This window comes from Morone saxatilis, unplaced genomic scaffold (assembly GCF_004916995.1).
Source record: "Morone saxatilis isolate NCDOM2014 unplaced genomic scaffold, NCSU_SB_2.0 Contig17, whole genome shotgun sequence".
NCBI classification, from domain to species: domain Eukaryota; kingdom Metazoa; phylum Chordata; class Actinopteri; family Moronidae; genus Morone; species Morone saxatilis.
This window is the reverse complement of record NW_023339729.1, coordinates 8,421,615-8,444,129: the sequence shown is the minus strand read 5'-3', so window position 1 is coordinate 8,444,129 and position 22,515 is coordinate 8,421,615. Positions and strand designations below refer to the sequence as shown.

Genomic DNA, 22,515 nt, shown 5'->3' with positions numbered 1-22,515 from the left:
TCTAAGGTAGGTTTCAGGTCATTATACACTAATAAACACATATCTATGAATATTATATTCAATTTTTGCTGATAGATCTAGATCTAAAATGTTACACACTGGACGTTTAAGTGCGGTTAACATACCAGATGGTCTCCGTATGAAGATCTCTGCCCAGCCCTGTGTGAGCATGGGGACAAACTCAGCCAGGCTGGGGTTGTCTTTGAGAGGCGGGGGAGCAGATGTGTTGGCAGAGGTGGAGGACGGAGGACCCAGACCATCCAGGGTGGAACCAGAGGGGGGAGAGAGTGGTGCAGCTAACTCACCCTCAGAGGGGGACACCAGAGGACTGAGACTCTGAGCAGGACCAGCACGTAGAGCATGGCCGCCTGGAATGGACAGAGGGAGGAAGGTCATCCTCATCATTATTTGTCAGCTCTTCTCTTCACATTATATTCGGCCCAGCTTGACAAAACAGAATGTTCATCTGATAAGATATGTAGATTACATTTTTAAAATTTCATGAAGGTCAGCTATAATAAACAGACACAGCTTATTGACACGCAATGTACTGTGCAGAAAAATAAATCACACAAACATGTTCAGATGGACTGACAAAGCCATAAGATTAAATTAAAACCTTATGTCATGCAGATTCACCAACATAAAATACAAAGCACACCAAGTACAGTACATCAGTGTCTGAATGATCACAGTATAATTTTGCATTGCATTTTCCTCTGAATGCAGTATGACCCAGTATCATGTAATGATAAATAATGCCACTATCTTCATTTACATGAAATGTATCAGGAGTAGTGTGGGTTGCAGACTAAAAGCAATGATTACACAGGCAGGCACAGATAAAAGCATGGCAGCAAACCTGTGGAGTGTAACAACTACTGATTATTTCTCATTTCAAGACAGCAGGGACTCATTTTAGCTGCTCCTCAAAAGATGTCTCAAACATACACTTTGGAAAATAGCACTATTGATTAGGCTGGTAGAGTTTGGATACAATGTAGTGGTTATATTTTTGTAGTCTAAGGTATTTTAGCATTGTCCCGCAAACATTAGAAAGTTCTCTTCAATACCAAAACCAGGGTTATTGTCTGGAATAACAAGCTGGTGTATCATGGGATGCTCAAAGTCTGGGTACCTGCCAACCAGCAGAATATTTGTTACCTGACATGGAGCGGACTCGTATGCGTGTGGCTCGGTTCTGCTGCTGGCTGGACTGTGACTCCAGTTTGGCTGGAGCCTCTTTGGTTATCCGGGTGTGTAGTGATGGATCTGACCTGCAGGACAAGGGAAAAGAAATTATTACAAGCCAGCTAACAAGAGTCTACGGCCATGCTAGCAGCTCTGTGATGCTAACATATTCAAAATGACAACGCTTACATATTAGCAGGTATCACGTTTACTGTGTTCACCATCTTAGTTTAGCACCATACTAACATGTGCCAATTAGCACTAGACACAAAATACAGCTGAGGCCAATGGGAATGTCATTAGTTTAGCGGGTATTTGGTCATAAAGTGTTGGACAAATTGAAACTTTGACCTAATGATAACGCTAAAAGTTCGGGAATCACCAAATCATTACAATGTATCCCCTGGGGAACCTGAATCCATCCAGAGATATGAGATATTTTAGTCCGAACCATGGAGTCACAGCGCAAGCGTGGCTAAATAATGTAAGGAATTATTTATGCATTTTCTGTGTGTTTCACCTTGTCATTTCCCCTCCTCCTCCCAGCCGTTCAGCCATGTCCAGGCCCAGCAGCGCTTGCGTTCTGACCCCTCCGCTGGTTGTTATGGTCACAAGCTTGTTGCCCACCAGCCAGGTCATACTGCGGCCCCCCGTCAGAAGGAACTCTGCGATGGGAGACCTAAGAGGGCAAAAGAGGTCAAAATGTTGACCTACAAGTGCCAACCACCACATAAACACAAAGATTAAAAAAAAGTCCATGCCAACCTCTTAGGAAGGGCAGAGAAGTTGGAAAACACGTATCGTGCCATCATGTCCAGACAGGTCTCTGTGAGCTCTAGGTGGACGGTCTTCAGCCCCTCATCTGCCTGAGTAACCGCATTTTCATCAGCGGAGCCCAGGCTGCAGGTGGTGGTTGAGGTGTGCATCCTAAAAGAATGAAACAGAGAGCAGGTTAGACAAAAGAAAGGAGGGCAGAGGCAGAAGAGGGAGGCACACAGGCTCCAGATACACTTTAACATGTAATCAGTGTACACAGAGACATGCAAGCTCAGATATACAGTCACAGAGAGTTACGCAGCACGTCATAAAAAAATCACACAAATGCACCAATGTTCATTTCTATACTGCATGCAACACAAGTATTTACATGCAGATACAGATTATTGTATTATTATCATTTTCCACACACAAACACAGACGCACACTGGGACGAGGTATAAGTGGCCTCAGCTCTGACCTATGGTGTAACATATTTTGATGCCAAGTAAGCCACATGGAAGAAGCTGTGTGTGAGTGGGTGTGTTTAACTGTGTGCTAATGTCTCAGCTGCAGCCAAATTTCTTTATTAGTATTCACTGAGGAAGTGAATGAGCAGCACCTCTTTGTATCCACAACAACCATTACTGCCTGCTCTACAGCCAAATCAGGCTAATAGCGCCTTTGCAAATGTTAACTTGAGTCTCAATCAGGGCTGTAAAGATATTGGACGTAAATTCAGTCAAAATGGCCACACTGGCTCGCTGCTCAGAAGTAAACACAAAACTCAAAATGACCAATTTACAACAACACTCAGCACCCAACTGCGATGTGTCTGTGCATCACAGCAGGAAGTATGCAAGGCAGGCAGACTGTTTTCATGGCTCATCCCCATCCTCAACTTAAAATCCAATTCAGGCATGTTCACAAATGCCAATTAAAATGTTTTAAAATGGAAATGTATGCACACATGAAAGTGACTAATTAGCAGTTTAATATGGATTTATAATACAGCTTAATACAGATTAATTAGTTCTGTCAGAAGAAATGAGAAGAAATCTCTCACTCAGACCAGGTCCCAGTGTGTGAATAAACAACTATTCCACACATTTTATACTTACCATTCTTCTACTGATAATTCAATTCATTTCATTCAATGTCTACTGGACACGTGCTCCAAACAACATGACCATGAAACGCTCACGACTTTAACAGAGCGCGCCGAGTTCACTGCTTTATAATATTATTTAGCACATTGCTATTGATTATTCTCCACTGCATTGAGTTTTCAAACTCAAACTAAAGCTGATTATGAAATTCATAAGAATTCGATGCTTTGCTTATTGTGGCACAACACGAATTCAGCTAAACACAATAATGAAACAAAATGCGTTTACACTTCGATAGACAAGTTTATGAAAGAATGTCTTAAAACATGGTCATGTTGTCTGAAATGAAGTGTCCACCAGGAAACTTCCATCTTACTTGTCACTCAGGTGTTCAAGAAACCATTTAAGAAAAACAAAACTAACTGTTTAAGAAAATAGCAGATTTGCAGCCATTTAGCAGTTGAAGCAGGTTAAATGGACCTACAGTGCAGTTGTCTAATGTGATTAAATACAATACACAGTAGTTTGCACTGTGCTTTTACTGCCATCTGTTGGGCAGAAAGGGTGTGACATACTCAATATTGTGGCACTGCAACCACATCTGACAACTGCAATGTTAGATCACACATCAGTCACTTGAGCAGGTCAGCCAAGCAGAGATAAGCATAAAGGCATGAAGATAAGACAGGTGTTTGTGTGCATATGTGTGTGGCGATACAAATTATTTGAGTCAGTAATAAAAAACATTTCAAAGTTCACATTAGCCCAGCTAGTCCTAAAATCCCACACTAGGAGATTGCCATGGTCATTGCAGTACAGTGTATGTTTGTGAGTGGAGCAAAACAGAAATATGTCAAGCAAGCAAACAAAGCTGTTGTGTTGCTGTTGTCCCTGGCCAAGGAAGCGGAAGTGCCCTCCCACCAGGAAAGGGTCGTTGTAGACCGTAGTTGTTGTCAGGATAAGATCCATCACTTTGAATACACATGCTTTGCACCAGTCCCTCCTGCCATTCATTTGTTGTTAGGCCAATCAAAACCAGTCAGCAATACACCCAGCAAAACAAAAAAGTCAAACCAAAGACATTAAAAATTGAATGAAAATCAAAGCAAAATCTGTGTTAGAGCAAAATCAAACAGAAAAACATCAAATGTTTTCTGATGTCTTCAGCAAACACTTCATGCAAAAGCAAATAACAAAAACAAAATCTGAAAACAGCACGTGTATGATTGCAGCCCAAAACAAACCAAAAAGGTGGACACACAAATCTTCCTCCAGCATGCACCACCCACTCCAGGTGTCCCTGGCAACAAACGCCCACCCAACGGACCCGCATGACAATGACCCTAGACCCCATCAACCATCCCATGGAGGAAGCAACAAGTGTTTGGGTTGTTTGTTGTTTTTTTGTTTGGTTACCCAGAAGGCTCTTCTCTAACCTGCGGACCGCATGTTCGGAGACACTGATGCTGCGGGAGCGGAAAGCGTCCATGGCTGACAGGTCCCTCAGCTCTTTAACTGGAGAGCTGCTGCTATTGGCTACCGCCGCTGCCGCCTTCGCCACTTTCGCTGCCCGTAGACTGGGCGATGATGATTACCCATGGCAAAGGGCGAGGGGAACGGCCCGGGTTGGCGATATGGTGGTGGTGGGAAGTAAGGGGGTGGGTCATCGTGAGGGTAGCGGTGGTTTGGGAGTGTAGGGGAGAGAGTGTGGTGTGTGGAGGTATACCAGGAGACAACAGGAACCGTCACCCGAGCGCCGGAGAAACATGAGCAGGTGACCAAAAGGCACACGCCACGCCACGCAGAGCGGGGGCAGGGGTGGGGTACAGAAGGTCACAAAGGTCAAAGGACAGAGGTCACAGGAGAAGGGAGGGGCCAGGAGCAATGTGGAGGATGACACGACCACCCCCCAAAACCACAACCACAACGCAGCACCCAATCGCAGGAGGCAGGGGAGGGGTCAAATGAAGAATTGAAAGAAAAACAAAACAAGGTGAAAATTAACAGCAGTGAACACTATGAATCAGATTACAGGAGAGCGGAGTAAGAAAAAGAGGATATATAAAAAAAAAAAAAAGGATAAACATTAACTAAAAAGGAAAAACAGACAAGCTACAGCAGAGGGTAAAAGAGCTTCTGCGACTCAGAAAAGGAATTACACACAAAAAGTATTCAGGAAGAGCAACAAAATAAACATTATTTCACACAGCAGGTACATAGAGAAGCCAAGGACTAGTACAGGAGAAGTAAAATAGTAGGGATGGACTCAGCACAGGCCTGACATTATGGAAAGTAGAACACAAGAAAAACAACTAATTCAACTGAAAAATGAAATGGGGTTGGAGCAAAGCAAGTCTGGACTATATACCCTAAGGGAGCCAGTGGAGGACTAGACGATTCAAGAATTATTGTACTTATAAGTTTAAAAGTTAATAAAGGCATGCATTTCTGAGAAGAGGCTAAATATGAAAAAAAGTCTTGAAATTATTTATATGAACTCTGACATGCCACACTCCAACCCCCAGAGTGGAAAATGAGCAGCACAAGGACAGATCACTGGATGAATGATAACACAGTATGGAACACTTAAAGTGGGCTGGTATGGAAGATCAGTAGAAACTGATGTTAGCAGAGGCACTATGTATGAAAAGCTGTCACAGGGAGTGTGCTTTATTGCAATGGCAGCAAAGGTGTTATGAGGGTTTGAAAGTAGGTGTGGGGACTCAAACAAGATTGAGGGGAAAGAAGCTGCGCGTGCCGTTTCCTACAATATATGTAACTGCACAACGGAGAAGGGGTTTAATAAAAAGCTACAATGAATATGCACTGTAATGCACTGTGGAAGTATTGATTTAACTAGGAGATTAAGACTACATTTACAAAACATTTTCAGTCCCTTCATTCTGTCTCCGTGATCACTGTGTTGTTATTATTTACTTTGGATGTTTTAATCGTAGCTTTGTGGGGCAATTAAGACACGGACAACCAACAAACATTCACACCATGTACAGATGAGAATGACACCTTGCTGAGAAAAGCTTCCTGACACCTGTGTGTGAAAGACGTGTGTATTTCTCTTTGTGCACGTGTAAACTCAGTATTTACTATGGTTTTAAACAGATGGCAAGATGTGATAGCAGGAGAAAGCGAACACTACGGGCCTTTCCTCATGCCATCACCATGTATGTACGTCTATATGCTACAGGTGGCGGACACAGTAACACAAACACCCGGATAACCGAATACTATACACTACAACACACACAAATTTACACTTTACTGCCGTAGATAACATTATTATTATTGTACAGGTGTTTGTGTTATTTTGTCCACCCCCTGCATGTCAATAATATGAGGAGTGATTTTTGAATAGAGGACAAATGGTGGCAGAAAAACAACACATTTTAAAATGTAAAAAGCATAAACAAGAAATAAAATGAACTAATGATCACCATGGCAACCTGAGAGGAGTCATTGCAACCATCACGCCACAGTACCAGTCATGCTGAGTCCCCTGTTACCTTGGCAACCCAAACCCTCTTACACAACAATGGCCACGTGGCCAGTGTGTGGTGCTGCTGGTTTGTAAGTCAGCACTTGCAGCTGTGTGTGTGTACATATGCTTTACCTCTTGGGCCTTTCATTGAGGCTGGTGCTTCGGGCACGAAATGAACTTTGCTCGTGACCGTCATCAAATGGCAGAAGGGCGTTGGAACGCAAACCCTGAGCGAAGAGACAAAAACATGAATGTTAAGACACAAAAACACAAAACTAAAATGTAGTTGAGTCAATATAGAATCTGTAACAAATCCCAAATCGTGTCAGAAGATTAAAGATAAGGCTCATTCAATTTAAATCTCTGCATATTCACATATACTTGCAGGTAATTTTGTATTCTGTCCAAAACTTTGTGTCTTCTGAGACTTTGTGAGAACGGTATAGATTTTTTAATCTAACTCTTGGCAAGCTACTCCGTTAAGGTATTATGTGATTAATGATTGGACAGCAAATTATTATCAGGAACTGGAAAAGGCCTGGAGTCTCTCTTTTACAGGATTGGGTGAGGGAGTTAGGAAAGGGTGCTGCATGTAAAAGATGTCCTCAAGTGTGAAATTTGGGTGAGGTGAAAGCACATTGATGACATTGATTTCCATGTGAGAGTTATGCTTTTGCACTCTCATAGCATTGTATCATTTGTCTTCTCTCTTTTTCTCTATACATACATGTGTATGGAAAGTTGTGAGTTTGGAGATGGACTAATTTACAGTGCTGGTGTGTTTTTTCCAAATAAAAAATTGCATGTCATAGAAATAACTCAGAGGTAGGACATAAACCAGCACGCACCTTTGTGATGTACTGAACAAAGTCCTTGCGGAAGGGGAGTCTGCAGCGTATGAACCACATGGCGATCACATGGTGGGCCAGGGACACAATGTACTGGTTAAACCTGATGGGAATGGAAGAAACAAACAGGTCAGAGTGAGGCTGTGCATCTGAGGCTTCACATGTGTTTATGTGTATGTGAGCACTTACTTGGAAGGGTTAGTATAGGGTAGAGAGATGGCAAACACACTGACATACTGCTCAGCTACAAAGTTGGCGTACAGATGGGGCAGGCGCACCAGAGCTGTGAGACAGAAGAGAAGACAAGAACACACCAACAAAACGCTTTCTTATTTTGTGCTTCCTCTGTGGCAGAAAACTTGTAACTGATGCAACTAACTGACCTTGAACATTCAATAACGGTAAAGAACAGTTCTAGAAAAGAATGAAGAAGGTTTTAGAAAAGCTTTTTGGTGCTCACTGGAGAGGAACTCAAGCATAGGGGATGCCATGGCAACGGTTGCAGAGATGTGGGTGAGCTTGACGATAAGAGCGGGGAGGAGCTTGATCATGATGTCAGGCATCTCCACCGTGCACATTGTAAGAGCCACCACACACTGCTTGGCACAGCGGTAAATGAGGCCGGTCTCGAGGCACTGAACCAGCTCTCTCTGTAGAGGGGAAGGGAAATTAATTTTTGTCATTCCAGTTGTATGGGCTGTTTGCATGGACATTAGTGCCTCCATCTATGTGTGTAGAGGGGCTGCCAGCTATAATGGGATGTTGCTGCCTACACGTGGATCTTCTGGTTCTAAACATCTCACTAGAAAAGTCAGAAAACCCAATACGCAAGCAGTCACAGAAAGTCAGGTGATGTCACAGGCAGTACATATAATTTGTACCTGTCTCGACTGCTCCAGGTAGTTATGGTAGGAGGTGATCGCTGTGAGTACAGGAACTACTGCCAACTGAACATCAGTGCGAGAAAACCCCTCTGGGGTCTTCTTCAAGCGCTCCGAGATCAGCCGATCTGTCACCTACAAGCACACAGACAAAGAAATAAGCGACATATAGTAACATCTGGTAACATGTGTGCAGAGTTTTAAGTATAGATTTGTATGCATATGTCTTTATTTGCTCTACCATGCAGCAGAGGGTAGAACAGAGCTGGTCCAAGCTGCATGGCGACGTGAGCAGCAGCACTTTGTACTGCAGCGTCCAAGGCAGCTTGTCAAGAACAAGCTTCAGAACCTTCCAGTCGGTCTCCTACAAGAGCAAAAAACACCAAATACATTTATCTTGTCTACGTATTTATACATTTTAATCTGTTCTATTACCTTTTTTCTTTCTCTATTTGTACATTTTAATCTGCGTTATACTTTGTTTACCTTGTCTACCCTATTTATTGATATTGAATCATATTAATTGGTATATCCTTTTCTTATTTTGAGTTTTAATCTTTTCCTAATCCTGCCTCTGGTGTAACTTTGTGTGTGGTTTTTGAGGAGAGGGTAGGTATGTAAAGTGCTACACAAATAAAGTCTGATTGAATGATTGATCTTTAAAGATAGCACTAATCATCTGTTAGAAGTGTATCTGCGGGGTCTGCAAAGCAAGCTGCAAGTGGGGATAGAAAGTATAGTAAAATGTCTCTTTCGTGTTTTAAGATGTTTCATCTTTGGTGGTGGTTATGTTTTTAATGTGAAGCAACAAAATAAGACAAATTTATCTTTGGGGACAATAAAGTTTACTCTACTACTCAAACCCTGGAGCATCAGCTAGGCTCATTTATTCTCTCCACAGAAATAGCAGACACAAGTTTGATGCAGACATCGTACTCAGAGCATGTGACATATCTGTGAGTTGGATACAACTAATGTTTGTATGTGTCTGTACCATCTTGAGGCACTGCAGGAGGACACTGAAGGCAGGTGCGTAGGGCAGGTAGGCTGAACGTATCGAGGCTGCTGAGGTGGCAGGAGTAGTTGGGGGAGCAGGGCTGCCAGCAGGAGGAGATGTTGAACCTGCTGGCTTCTTTTCACTCACACGCTTCTCTGGCTCCCTGAAAGTTATGTTAATATTTAGCTGCCTTGATTATAATAAGCAAAACAGATGCAGGTTGAAAGCTGTGGCAAGAAGTGGTGTGTGTGCATCCTCACCCTGTGTCACAGTAGCAGTAAGGGCTGAACCTCATTGCCCTGTCTTTGTTGGGGACTCCTAGACGATGAAGAGAGTCTGCTCGCATCATCAGGAAGAAGTCAAACACCTAAAGGATAGAATGAAGAAGGAAAAGAAGTCAACGAACATGTGCTAAATGTTACAATAGAGTGGAAAGTGGAAAGAAAAATAACCCCCCCCTACCTGTAGTCTAATACCGGAAGCAATAGCTGAACAGTACTTATTCTTGTAGTGAAGCTGCAGGTGGCTGATAAGCAACTCATACACACGACTAGCGTGACTGGCTGGTAGGCTGTATAGCTTGCTCTGCCAGGAGAGAAAAAGATGGAGGTTTATCAGCGGATTCATTAAATTTTTTCCAGAATCACAAAAACCTCACAGAGAAATATATTTTTCAACTGGAATACAGGAAAGAATGTTTTTAGTGCAATTTTCTTCAACTCTATCATCTTAGGTAGAAAGAAAAGTTTATGTTAATCAGTAGTCAAGATATTTATTCTCTGATATGTTTACAAAAATTACTGACATGAAGAAACCTTTAACCGCATCAGAAAACAGGAATAACTTTTATTTTATATTCACCTGTTGTTTTTATGTGTATGTTCTAAAAAGACCAGTGAATAAATCAGTGTTTTCAGTTTTGGTAGTGCATGAACCATTTGTTTACATCCAAGGATATTTTAAATGACAAATTAAGAAATAAAAAAAAATTTGACAACCTTTTAAACCACCTTAAAATCAATCTTAATGTCACTATTGTAAAGTCCTTAATCTCTGCATGTGTGTACCTGCAGGATTTCCAGCAGGCCCAGTATAGCAGTCCTGACATCCTCCATAGGAGACTCTGCTGTGGGGTCTCTCTCAGAAACCTCCAGGGGCCCTGAACACACCAGAGAGCGACTGGCCACCTACACAGAGAAAAAACACTGACCTTATCTCATCATGTCTGGACAGGACAGAACTAAATGACTTCATGAGTGTAAAAGTGAGACACTATAAGCATCTGTGTGTATGTGTGTATATGAGTACCCTCTCAATGATGTCCAACAGGCTAGTGAAGTGGTGTGTGTTGCAGCCCTCGGCGAGGTCCACCAGTAGCTGGGTGGCCTGTTTTCTGACAGCCAGGTCCCGGTCTTCAGCTATCCCACTGAGCTGGGGGATCACCACCACTTCAATCAACTCGTCCTGGAAAAAGTCAGAGAAGAAAACAAGAGAAACATTTTTTCTTGATTAATTTTAATGACCTACACATCTGAGAAAACCGAATCAAAATAACCATCAAACACCACTTTCAACATTTAACAGTTAAACAGAAATGTGACGGACAAACAGGACACACAAAGGCGACAATGGAGTTGACAGTACGTAAGGATGCAAATGTGCATGTGTACTAGCATACAGACCTCGTAGAGCTGTCGGTTTGTACTGAGAACGAAGGACAGGATATGAAGCACTTTGATCCTTATCACACTGCGAGGCTCGTTCCTTTTAGAGAGAAAGCAAGATAATAGAGAGGGACAGGAAAGACACCACAGAAACGAGATGAGATCGAGGTGATAATTAACAAAGATCTGGTCACTGAGAAGTTCGATATCGTCACCATGCTTTTTGTGTGCGTCCTACCTGAAGAACTTCTCCATGAGGCGGTGAAGGCTCTGAATCCAGCCGTCCTTGGCTGGCTGTATAGACTGGGCCCTGTACGAGATGAGGGTCAGCACTGACGCGTCCTGTCACACACACACACACACACACACACACACACGATTAACATTAAGAAAGTAGCAGCAGTATGTAAGAGTTCCAGATGAAAACACAGGATGGCACCATGGGATAGAAAAGCACTAACGGGTCTCTTGTCAGCACATTTTTCCACCAGACTGAAGAACTTCTCTGTGGAACCATGGTAACCGTTCTGCTCATACAGCTCTTCCACTGTGGTCAACAGCTCATAAACAATGGCCTTCAACTCCGCACTGCCTATTGTCTGTGAAGACAGATGAGACACCTTACGTGGTCAAAAAAGAACTGTTAAGTTATTTAATGCGTGCACATGTGCATTATGTATGTGTTTGTGTACCTGGATCTGCTGCAGCAGTCGCTCAATGATTCCCAGTAGGATGTCCCAGGTGACCACCTGCAGCTCTTTGCCATATTTCTTGATCAGTCTGGTGATGGAGAGGACGATTTCATACGACACCACCTCATTGGCACACGACATGGCCTGAGTGGCAGAGGTCAGACAACAACAGTCAAAATGTATTCATTACATTCATAGTATAGTCTTGTTTATTCAAACTAACTTCTATTGAGTCATATCTTTACTCATTATTGGTCAATTCTAAATTCTTAGAAGTAGGGACAGGGCAACACCTGATCAAGTCACACTGGATACTGCTACAGCAGCATGTATGTATGTAAACATTTGTGTTTTATCGCACAAAGTGAAAGAGCCATGTTTGGACAAGAAATTGTTATTTATTATTATATCAATTATAATTATATTATTATAATAGAAAGAATGCATGTACTGTATGTGTGTTACCTTGTAGAAAGACGGCAGAACAAGCGTAGGTGTGTTTTTGAGGGCGGGGAGTCTGTGTGCACCCCACAGTGCCATTCCAACAAAGAACACAGCTCCTCTCAACAATGGTGCATCCTCCATGTACACCCTGGTGGAGGTTGCAGGTAGTTAGACAGACACACATACCCCCATCACAATAATGTATGCTCAGTAAAGCACCACACGCTCAGAAATATGCTTAAACCAAGGCCAGTACCTCTCCTCCATAATGCGGCACATGGTGTAAATGGCACTATGGCCGAGGTGAGTCCCCAACACCTTCCTCATTAACTGGAGAATCAAAGAGGGGACAACAAACAACAGAGGAGAAAGATCAGATGAGGTGGTTATGAATCATGACCTTTCTTTTTAGAGTCTTTAGATAAAAGAAAAAAAGAGTGTGTATGTAGAGTATATGTGTGTATACGTGTTCTCACCTTCCAGCAAGATTCACAAAATTCCTTAACATTGACAGTGCGACAGAGTGTGATGATAAAGACCGTGAGAGAGTCTGAGGGGAGGCAGTTATAACACACCACCGCATCCAGTACTTGAAGTGCCACCTGGACACACAACAACAACAAGTAGCACAAGTACAAACCAACTATGTTAATTATTTTCACACAGTGATGAAGAATAAGCAATAAAAAGGTCTCAGGACTGGCAGTGTTAATTATGTCACCAATTATAAATCACACTATCACTTCAATATTGAATTCATCTTCAATATAACTGAACGCAATTTCACATTCAGCAGGTTTCAAAAGTCACAGATAACTGGAGTCTCAAACAAGCACTCCACAAATATTTGAGAATCAGAAAAACATTTATAAGACTTTTAACCTTAGCTTGCTATGGCCACATGGTGCTTAAAAATACTATACACCGTGTACGTGATGATAGGTAAGGTCCACTGCATCCACACAATCTAAGCAGAATGAAATGTTGGATTCTAGGTTCTTCATCATTCATTGCAAGGAGCAGTAATGGGTCTTATTACAAGTGAACAACAGCAACTTTTGAGCAGGGGAGGTCAGCATGTACTGTTAAATGCTAACAAGACGTTTGAACAAAGAATGTGTTGATTGTTTTCCAGTTAAAAACATGTTACACTGTTATACTTGCTTAAGTTTAACAGAAATCTGTAACATGAAGAAGAAAACCAAATTCGTACCTCAATATCTGTTGAAGACGTGGTTCTGTTGCACAGGAGACAGATTTTCCTGCACAACACAACAAGCAAAAAAAAGCATGTTAATAACATTTTCCGGATAAAAAAAAAAACGTCGGTGTGTACATCTGTCTGTATCTCTGACTTACTGAACCATGATGGAGACATTTTGGTCCAGATAGCAGCTGTTGAACTTCACCAGATTTACAAGAACGTGGAGAAAGTCGGAGGTGAGACCTATGTCCATCCACAGGAGGACAAAGCGTGCTTGGGGAGAGGAGAAAAATAGCATCATAATAACAGAAACAAATAGTACCAGTGAATAGGTGTGTAAAGGATTATCCATGCCTTTACAAGTTACAAACAATACTTGTCAGCTACAACAGAAGAAGCACTGTGGCAAATCATCAGAAAAGGATCCTATCTGAGCCCAGAGTGCAGCTGCAGTAGTATGAAACAGACTGCTAAATTAGTCACTGTCTACACAAAGTCCATCTACAAAAAGGGAACCCTGATCACATGTCGAAACTAACCACAAATACAACTGACTAGTATGAACCCTTATACGACCTTCTGAACAGTGTTTGCAAGTTGGTTTAAAGTCTGCATTTCTGTGTTAACAATTGCACATCATAACCAAAGAGGAGTTTCACCTATGTCCTCCTCCAGGTATGTGATGTCTTTCCCGTTCTCGGTTAAGGCCTTGAAGACTTCCAGCCTATCAGAGAGGTCCTCGTTGCATGGTTGGTAGTCTCTGATCACCTTGAAGAAGTAGGCTCTCAGAGGGCCGAGCCGCTCACCCTTCCCATAAAAGACAGTGAACATGACTTTAGGAAGTGGCAGCCACTATGTTGACATTTTGTATTTGCTTGTGTGTATTGTTCAATATACCTGTCCTTGTATAATGGCTCTGAGGAGCTGGAGGACAGCATGTCTGGCCTCGAGTGGCTGCTCTGGAGACAGCATGTCCTCCACTGCTTTCCACACGGCCTCCACTGCATGCTGAAAAACACAGAGGAACACGTGTACTGCCGTCAGGGTTTAATATTAATAAACGCTGAATAAACATGTGAATAGCACTCTGTGCAGCGGTGGCTCGGTTTCCGTGCAAAATGGAGCGTCTCTCCTGTCAGCTGGTGACTGAAGGAGCTGAAGAGTCACATCATACATCACACAGCATGATAGAGAAGGAGACATAGCCTCTGTTACATGTCTGTTTAAACAGGAGTTTGGCCGACCTCACTGCATTTAAATGTAATGCATTAATACCAGAGCACCGGAGTCAGAAACAGTCGCTGTGCATCTGGCTGTCCTCCGTTTTCATCATAACCAATCTCCTTTTCTTCCCTCTGTTTCGCGCAGTTATGTGGAACATTTACAGCCATATTAGCTGTCAAAAAATTATTCTAGCATAACTGCTGTTATCAAAAATATCACACCCGGCACAGACTCACCTCCTCAAACTTTTTAGTCTTGGCTAGCTCACAGACGTGGTTCATCATGCGAACCCTGTTGCTCAGTCCGCAGTCCGCCTGGAGCTCCTGAAAAAGATTATGGGAAGAAATTTAAATGCGTGGTGAGTCTGAGTATGGATGAACATGCAAAGATGTTCTGTCTGTTCTGCACACCTTAATGACATCAGTGGTTATTATGAACTCAGATGGTTTTGTTTCGCTTTGTTTACTCGGTGGCCGCGGGGGTCCCAGCCCAAAGATCCCCTTCACCTTATCCTTTAGACTCTCCTTGCTCGGTTGTTTGTTCATGGCCCAACCTGGAGGAGTGATAGCCTGTACGGGCTGGGACTGAAAGAGAAGTAACACACATTTGGAAACTTTTGTAACATTTATCACAGTTAGCTTGGATTGCCAGGGAAACTAAATCTACAAAGATGAGAATCTTGTTGCAGGTCCGTTTATTTCTCTTCTCTTCCAACATGTGGGACGCTGAGCTGAACAGCCGCTCCCTGGCACTGCACAGAGCACATCAGTATTTGCATATAATTTGAGCCAGTGCTGGCAAATGGAGGTGATTATTTCTCCAATATCCAAGTTAGAAAAATAACCGACACAACGTTTAGACAGAGCAAAATTCATGTGACAACAGATAAACATCAGCAACTGATCACGGTGAATACCATCTTTTTTTTGTCAATAGGGAGAGATCAGTCCAGTATTGACCGATATATCTCTGCATACCTAATTCTTTCAATGCAGCAACCCCTGAAGGCCGGACAAGGCACATGACTATCTCTAAACGTGATTTCATGTGGCTTGCCTGTTAGGAATTAGATGGATCCTCAAACATACACATGCTCTACCAAAACCCCTTGCAACTATTAAATCAGTCTGCACTATTAAAAGAAGATGCTGAGCATTACATTAAATCTAACGCTAAAGACTTAAAGAGTTAGTTCACCCAAATTACAAACATTTTCAACTGTTCTCACAGATATATCGAATATCTATATAATATTCTATATATAGAATATCTATTATTTATAATATATATTACTTTGATGTCTGACAGGTACATCACATATATGCGCATCTACTTTTTACTTCTCTCAATTCTCTGTGTTGTCTTTTTCAAATTGTTTGACATTTTTGGACAGTGTGGAGTTGTAACATTTAGATGAGGAGGTGACAGCATTTACACTGTGCATGGCTGCATCTAGATATCACTAGAGGTAAATAAGTAAAAGTAATGTAATTTGGGCGAACAGTCCCACCCACTTTGATCCAGTAGTGAAGTTTGGAGTCCCAGTCTGTCAATGAGTAGCCCATGCAGCGGGGGGGAAGACAGACAACGACTGTCTGTTCCACAACAACAACAACAACAACGGTGCAAGGTAGCCTCCGACCACAGCAAACAGTGTGTGTTGACCACATAAACATGATATAACGTGGAGAAATGCACAATGGCGCTGCTGACCCGTTAGCTAACGTTAGGCTTTACACTGGGCCAGCATTCCTGTGTGGCATTCAAGGTCTGGTAGCTAACGTTAAAAACAACACCTCCTTCACTCCTTCACTCCTTCACTCCTCCCCCCCTCTCCCCCTCTCTCCCCCCTCACCTTACTGAAGAGGAGTCGCTTTCGGTTTCATTCAGCCACAGTCTCGTCCACATGCAGCCAACACAGCTGTATGTGCATTGGTATAACTGTATTTGCAGCTTGTTCTCGTCCGAGCTCGGTCCTTCGCTCCTCAACCGGATGACACAGTAAAGCTCTGACAGGGGCCACTTCCTACAAAAACACGTTTGACGAACTGCCTGCTGGGAAATGTAGTTCTGCTTCAAGCTAAACCCCAAACTATGCTAAACTTTGTAACTCTGGTTTTACATATTGTCACAAATGAAGAACACCCACATAATAGCAAGCCATTGTTTCTCAAAGGCCCCGTGACACTGTTTCGTAGCTAACTATATTATATTAACTATTAAAACTTAAACGTTACCGAATGGTTAACTAGCAACCAGCTAGCTGAACATGCTAACGATGCTGAAGTTGGTTCCTTATTGGAGTGAGAAGCTGCCTGTGAGTGGAGCTTTTGGACAAACAGGACTGACAGTATACAATATTTAAAAACAGCTCAGGAACTCAAGAAGAGACTGTAGACCACATTGTGCTATTGAATGTTATTATCCTGAGCCGTGGATAAGGTCATTCAAATTATGATATTTTGCAGAAACGTTCTGGAGATTCTGTTTCAGTATCTTAGATTTACAATACCAATTCACACTGCATGCCTGCTGCTGGTGTTGGGTTATTATAGCTTATTAATATTTTCTTTGTACCCCACAGCTACAGGCAACACAACGAGCTCTACTGCCAATGCCTGATTAGTTTAGCATGTTTTATATTTATAATGCATATGCGTAGTTGTCAGTTGTCTAATTTAAGTTTAAACTAAATATAGTTTACCTTTTATCATTGCCTTGTTAGAAGTGATGCATATATGTTAAATAATAACTATGAACCAGTTGTTATGTATTATTAAAAGGACATTTTTAATTGCCACTGTCGTTGTGTTGTTGTTGTTGTTGTTGTTGTTGTTGATGCATTTTGATTGAACTCCTATAATAATCCTCTCTTGACCAGAAACCACGAATGTGAAACCAACTTCATGTCGATGCTTCAATCACGCCGCAGCACGAGGGTTTGTTATGTAGTGAAGTGTTTGATAATGGCCTCTCCTTACTTCATGCAGAGCCGGGCTGCTGTCACTCGGAGCGGGAATCAGGGTGCTGGCTGCACCCCTGCTGCCTCTCTTCGGTCCAAACTCACCTGCAGACGGAGGGACGCGGATCCAGGTTCCTCTGCGGCGGTCAAAGTGGAGGAGGAGGAGGCGAGGATCTCGGAGCAAAGACCTTCCTCGGCCCCCTTATCGACGGGTAATGGTCACGCAAGGCTACTAACTGAACACTTGTCGAAATATATAGAAATAATATCTTCTAACAGACTATTGTGTCTGCGCATTGGCAGGGAAAGTAGCTGTGGTTGTTTGGACTGCAAAAGTGATTGACTCTACACAAGGCCGCTTTAATACACGGGTTTACCTAGGGGCCTCCCAGGTTCAGGATAGCTGAAAAGTCATATTTTTTGGTAACTTGTCAGGTTTTCTGTCAATCACTCTAACGCCACGTAGTGGCGCTGATTGATCCCAAATTAGGAGTGAACCCACATGGCCCCATAGCCTATGGCCCCTGGCCCTACCTATCAGAAGCCCATAGTAGTTTTGGGGGCTGTCGCGCTCCGTACTGAGTTCGAGGAGGCCACAGAGAGGGAAAATGTCGGGAGGGAGGACGTCTGGAGAAGTGGTGCCCGCAGAGAAGCGGGAAGAAAACTATGTAAGAAAGGCCACGCGCTCTCTGCGCGCGAAAACAGACGATCCTAGGAAGGAGCAGCCCAACCGACAGAGGCGGCGCGCGGACGCCGTTGCGAAGAAGGATGTGTATAAGTGGTGTAGGAAGTCATGACATGAGTAAGAAGGGAGAGGGAAAGCAAGTAAAAACCTTTTCCACGCAACCGAAAGGTTGTGGTCTAATTGCGCTTTCCAGACTCAACCTGATATTGGTTGTCTTGGACAAACTAACTGGAGGAACTTTAAAACCAACTGCTGAAGACAAGTAGTGTGCCTCCTGCTTGTGGCAACCCCAACAACCTGGTTCCAACGGGCGCATGCTCGGCGCCCATGCACAGAGCGAGGCTCCCATAAAGAAATGGTGGTTTAGAAAGGTGGTGTTGTGGAAGAACGTGGCCAGCCCTACGGACAGACGCCGCTGGAGGAGACGACACTCAGACCCAACGGACGGCAAACTGGCCCTACTGGTCCGAAGGCGCGAGCGGCAGGACCCACTAATGCCTGCGGTAGCCTGAATGAGAGCCAAAATCCCGCTGCCAACCAGGAATCCAGAAGGATCTGGTGAATGAGCATGTGCCCAGAGAGGAGGTGAAAGGCTGTCTTTACACAAATTAATGGGTCTGTGTGAAATGCACCCGAGGTATCCACCAATACTTGTTCAGATGTCTACACTGTTGCCCATGAAAGTGTTTTTCTTCTAGCAGACCGTACTCCATTGCTGTGCTGGGTCAGATAAATCTCATCCCCTCTTCCTGTGGCTCATCAGTGTGGCTCAGAATTCCCCAGCACGCACGCCATAAAACCGAAGCGGACGCCCATGCTGTCTTCACACGGCGCAGAGAGACAGCTAAGGGAATATACAAGGATGACGGTACACCTGTAAAGACAGAGCATGGGAACCTCCTGGACTGAAAGAACAATTAGATACATTCCCGTGAGTGAGACGCAACCCTGATCACCTTGTAGATACAGTGGGAGCAGAGAAAATGCTACAAAACAGAGGCCTGCCACAGGAAGTGTGTTTGATTTATTTTAAGTCTGTGATTTACTAGTTAATAATTCATCTTGCCTTGCTTCTGTTGTCCCTTCTCTGCTTGGCCACAGGTGAAGAACGTTTCCAGGTGCCGTTACGCTCATGTTGCCAGTCCAGACCAAGACCAGGTGACGCAGCACGCAATGCCAGAGCTCCGAGCTCACGCAGCACCGTAGAGGAATACTACTGCTACGACGACAAACACTGGGAAAACCATCTACCCTGTCGGCCTTCCCGGAGGTAATACAGAGGCCGTTTTATCACTAAAGTTGAATCACCCTTCCCATTTTTTGTTCGTTCTGCCCATCAAAAAATTGAATGGTTTCTTACCTTCTGAGACTAAGTGAAGTATCTGGAAGCTGACATCCGCCCATTTGCAGAAGATTTGGAGGAGACATCCAGACAGCGTGAGGGCCTTCCGCGCTGCCAAGAGAGTTGGCCCCTAGATGGCCACTTGGCTATGACATTTGCCTGGACCAGGGTGTCCGGCATGTGGGGACACATTCCTGAGCATGCACAGTCCACTTACCAAATAAAAAGATGTCTAAATGGAGCAGCGGAAATTCACATATTTGAAACGAACTGCAAGTTCAGTCCCCCTCAGGCAATAGTTAAGTTTTCTTTCTTTTGGCAGCCCCTATAGATGTCTGCAAGGACTAAAATCCTTTATACGAAGTCCCATCAGAAACCTTCAACTCCCCTGCACTTGCTAATGTACCACAAATGTGTGCAATGTTTTTAACAACTCGAAGAATTTGAGTTGATAAAGTTGCAGCCTAGAAAAATAACGGAGGCAACGAATACTAAATAATCAAGCAGAGTTGTGATACCCAAGAGTGAAACATAGTGGGACCACAGTATATGAGTGCATGTGCCATTAATATCTTGGTTTTGTCAGTGTGTGACACACATGCTTGCATTCGTACTCTAATAGCCTGGGCGGCTGAGAAAACTGCCAAAGAACCCGGAAAACACGCAAAGGCCCTGAGGGAGTGGTTACCCAGGTAACAGCATGACTGATTCACTGCTGATCCGTACAACCCTGTATTAACACCAACAAACTAAACAAGAGTCACCAAGATGACCGACCACCATGCGCACAGGGTTGACTGATAGTGTTGAATGGTAGTACGCAACTTTTAAAATCAAAAGTATCTGCAAAATGTCTATCCTTTTAAAGTATGAGAAGTAGCATCTTGGATACATAGAACCAATTATCACATGTCAGATTTTGGCTGGAAATAATAATTTTTACTTATTTAAAAGCCATAGTAAAATAATATATACAGACATACACCAGTTCTCTTTTGGCATATTGCAAGATTGTCAAAAACCAGACCGGATGATTAAAAGCCAAATGCCATCTAGTGGTGTAACTACAATAGGCAGGACCATGAAAGGAATAAAATCAAATAGTATGTTTTCATTATGTATAATCACCTAAAAAAGAATCAAGTGTTTTTTACCTTAGTATGGCTGTTTTATCTACAGAGTATTGGAGTCCCTTTTCTATCCACCAACCAATGGCTGCAAGGCCATCTCTGGAAGGCAGTAAGTATTCATTGGTTCAATCGCAATCACTGCTAATGCCACTAAGATCCAGCATACGGTCCTTTATTCAATATACATTTTTTAACAAATGGATCACAACAAGTAAATAGAGAGGATCGCTATTTGTATGAACCCACCAGAATTCACTCAACTGCTCCCTTGAAACATTATTGAGCTTTCAGTCATTGTTTGGTTTAAAGCCTGAAAATACATTTAACGTTTTGCTGCTGCCCATCAACCCTTGTCTTGGAACAAAAAGCTTTAAAACCCGACTGAAACCAGACAGGGCAGCTAAAGAGTCAGAATTTCCCTCAACAAACTGGTAAGAGACCAAAACAGCTAAAGAAGGGAAATGTGAACCTTGAGAACATACTTAAAGAACATAAAATGTTGTCTAACTGCCTGGCTTGCGTGCTACAAAGTTGAAACTGTTTCCACGATCGAGCTATACAGGTCCCAGTGTTGCATCTAGCAGTGTAGCCGACTGCAACCAGACGTTTGTGCCATTCGGATATATCCTTAAGAGCAGTGTTCCAATGGCAAGTTAACGCAGGTTAAAAGTACCTGAGATGTTCCGTCTCCACTCCTCCGTTCAGGCGTGATGAGATCAACTTGGCTGCTCGTGGGGTTCGGACAGAGTTTGTCTGCGCCGGTCAACCCTCCTTCTGCTCTGTTATGTCTGAACCAGCACAGCGTCCAATCTGCCCCACCAAGAGCTCCCTACAAAGAGGCCCTAAGCGGTCCCCACTCTCGCCAAGTCCGACTCATCTTTCCTTTAATACAAAAACTGGAGCCGTGGAACAGGAAACATGCTGTAAAGACACGAGAATAAGAAGCCAGCTGCCTGCCCACGCCCTGTCTTTTCCCACCACGAAGAGAAGGAGGCCAAAAAGCACAAAGTTTAAAATCATGCGATTAGCTGTGTTTTGTCTGACTGTGACCAAATGATTAAAACAAAGGGACTTGATTTAATTCGCGCACACACTGGAAAAACAACACATCTGAGCCTAGAACAGTTGACGTCAATAATTGCGCCTTCAGGATATGTTATTTTCATCAGTTTGTTTGACACTATAAGACACGTTTAGCATTTTAATATTGAATATTGAGATATATTTTGTACCGTTAGTGCTTCCAATCTATTAACAAATTAAAAAAAAGGTTATACTGAATAATGAAACTGCATGGTCATGTTTCAGTTTTCCCAGTTTTTTGTCCCAGGTAAGGAGTGCTGTCTGTTGCTAATGGAAGGAAAAATACCAAGAACATAAAACTTTAAAGAAATTTAATCCATTCATTCAAAAAAAGTAAATACAAAGTTCGAACTAACTATAATAATAAACTAATTTATACGTTACTTTAACATATTAAACCCCCCCATGGACTGCTTACTGGAACAAAAACGAATTGACCAATTCCTACTGTAATGACAACATGAACCGAGAAATAAGACAACACACAAGACTTGTTTTAGATATCTGTAATCTCCAATTTAGCAACCATGGCTTACAAATCACTATCTACAACTACCTAGTGCCTTAACTAGAAGTTTCCTCAAAACCTCCCTAATTACTGTATTGAAGTAAGTAAGAAAGTGTTGTACATTAAAATAATCAATATTGGATGTGCTTTGCTCAGTACTGCCAAAGTCCACGACTAAACCTTAAACCTTGTATTCACTTGAATTAATATTACTTCATTTTTTTTATCTATCACAGTAATATGTTGCCCTACTAACAAGATGCACTTTAAATGGTAACATATACTGAATTAGAAAGAAG

General features: G+C 42.8%; 2 protein-coding genes across 3 annotated transcripts in view; one reads left to right on the top strand and one right to left on the bottom strand.

The window, feature by feature from the left end:
• tsc2 (TSC complex subunit 2) overlaps nt 1–17,616 on the bottom strand; it is a gene marked incomplete in the record, with an annotated part of 24,459 nt that extends 6,843 nt beyond the window's left edge. The window contains 30 exon segments of one of the 2 annotated variants that reach the window (XM_035659773.1): nt 126–368; nt 1,165–1,277; nt 1,712–1,870; nt 1,957–2,118; nt 4,493–4,633; nt 6,685–6,779; nt 7,401–7,503; nt 7,590–7,683; nt 7,861–8,050; nt 8,282–8,416; nt 8,523–8,645; nt 9,276–9,441; nt 9,539–9,645; nt 9,741–9,863; nt 10,346–10,465; nt 10,587–10,742; nt 10,961–11,042; nt 11,181–11,284; nt 11,404–11,541; nt 11,635–11,778; nt 12,100–12,226; nt 12,335–12,408; nt 12,555–12,680; nt 13,292–13,340; nt 13,438–13,555; nt 13,942–14,089; nt 14,180–14,290; nt 14,743–14,829; nt 14,917–15,090; nt 17,488–17,616. In XM_035659773.1, the coding sequence (XP_035515666.1) occupies nt 126–368; nt 1,165–1,277; nt 1,712–1,870; nt 1,957–2,118; nt 4,493–4,633; nt 6,685–6,779; nt 7,401–7,503; nt 7,590–7,683; nt 7,861–8,050; nt 8,282–8,416; nt 8,523–8,645; nt 9,276–9,441; nt 9,539–9,645; nt 9,741–9,863; nt 10,346–10,465; nt 10,587–10,742; nt 10,961–11,042; nt 11,181–11,284; nt 11,404–11,541; nt 11,635–11,778; nt 12,100–12,226; nt 12,335–12,408; nt 12,555–12,680; nt 13,292–13,340; nt 13,438–13,555; nt 13,942–14,089; nt 14,180–14,290; nt 14,743–14,829; nt 14,917–15,051 (3,673 nt within the window). 2 annotated transcript variants of the gene reach the window in all.
• nthl1 (nth-like DNA glycosylase 1) overlaps nt 17,419–22,515 on the top strand; it is a 9,981-nt gene continuing 4,884 nt past the window's right edge. The window contains exon 1 of the mRNA XM_035659775.1: nt 17,419–17,680. Coding sequence (XP_035515668.1) covers nt 17,419–17,680 — 262 coding nt within the window. The remainder of the gene's footprint in view (nt 17,681–22,515) is intronic.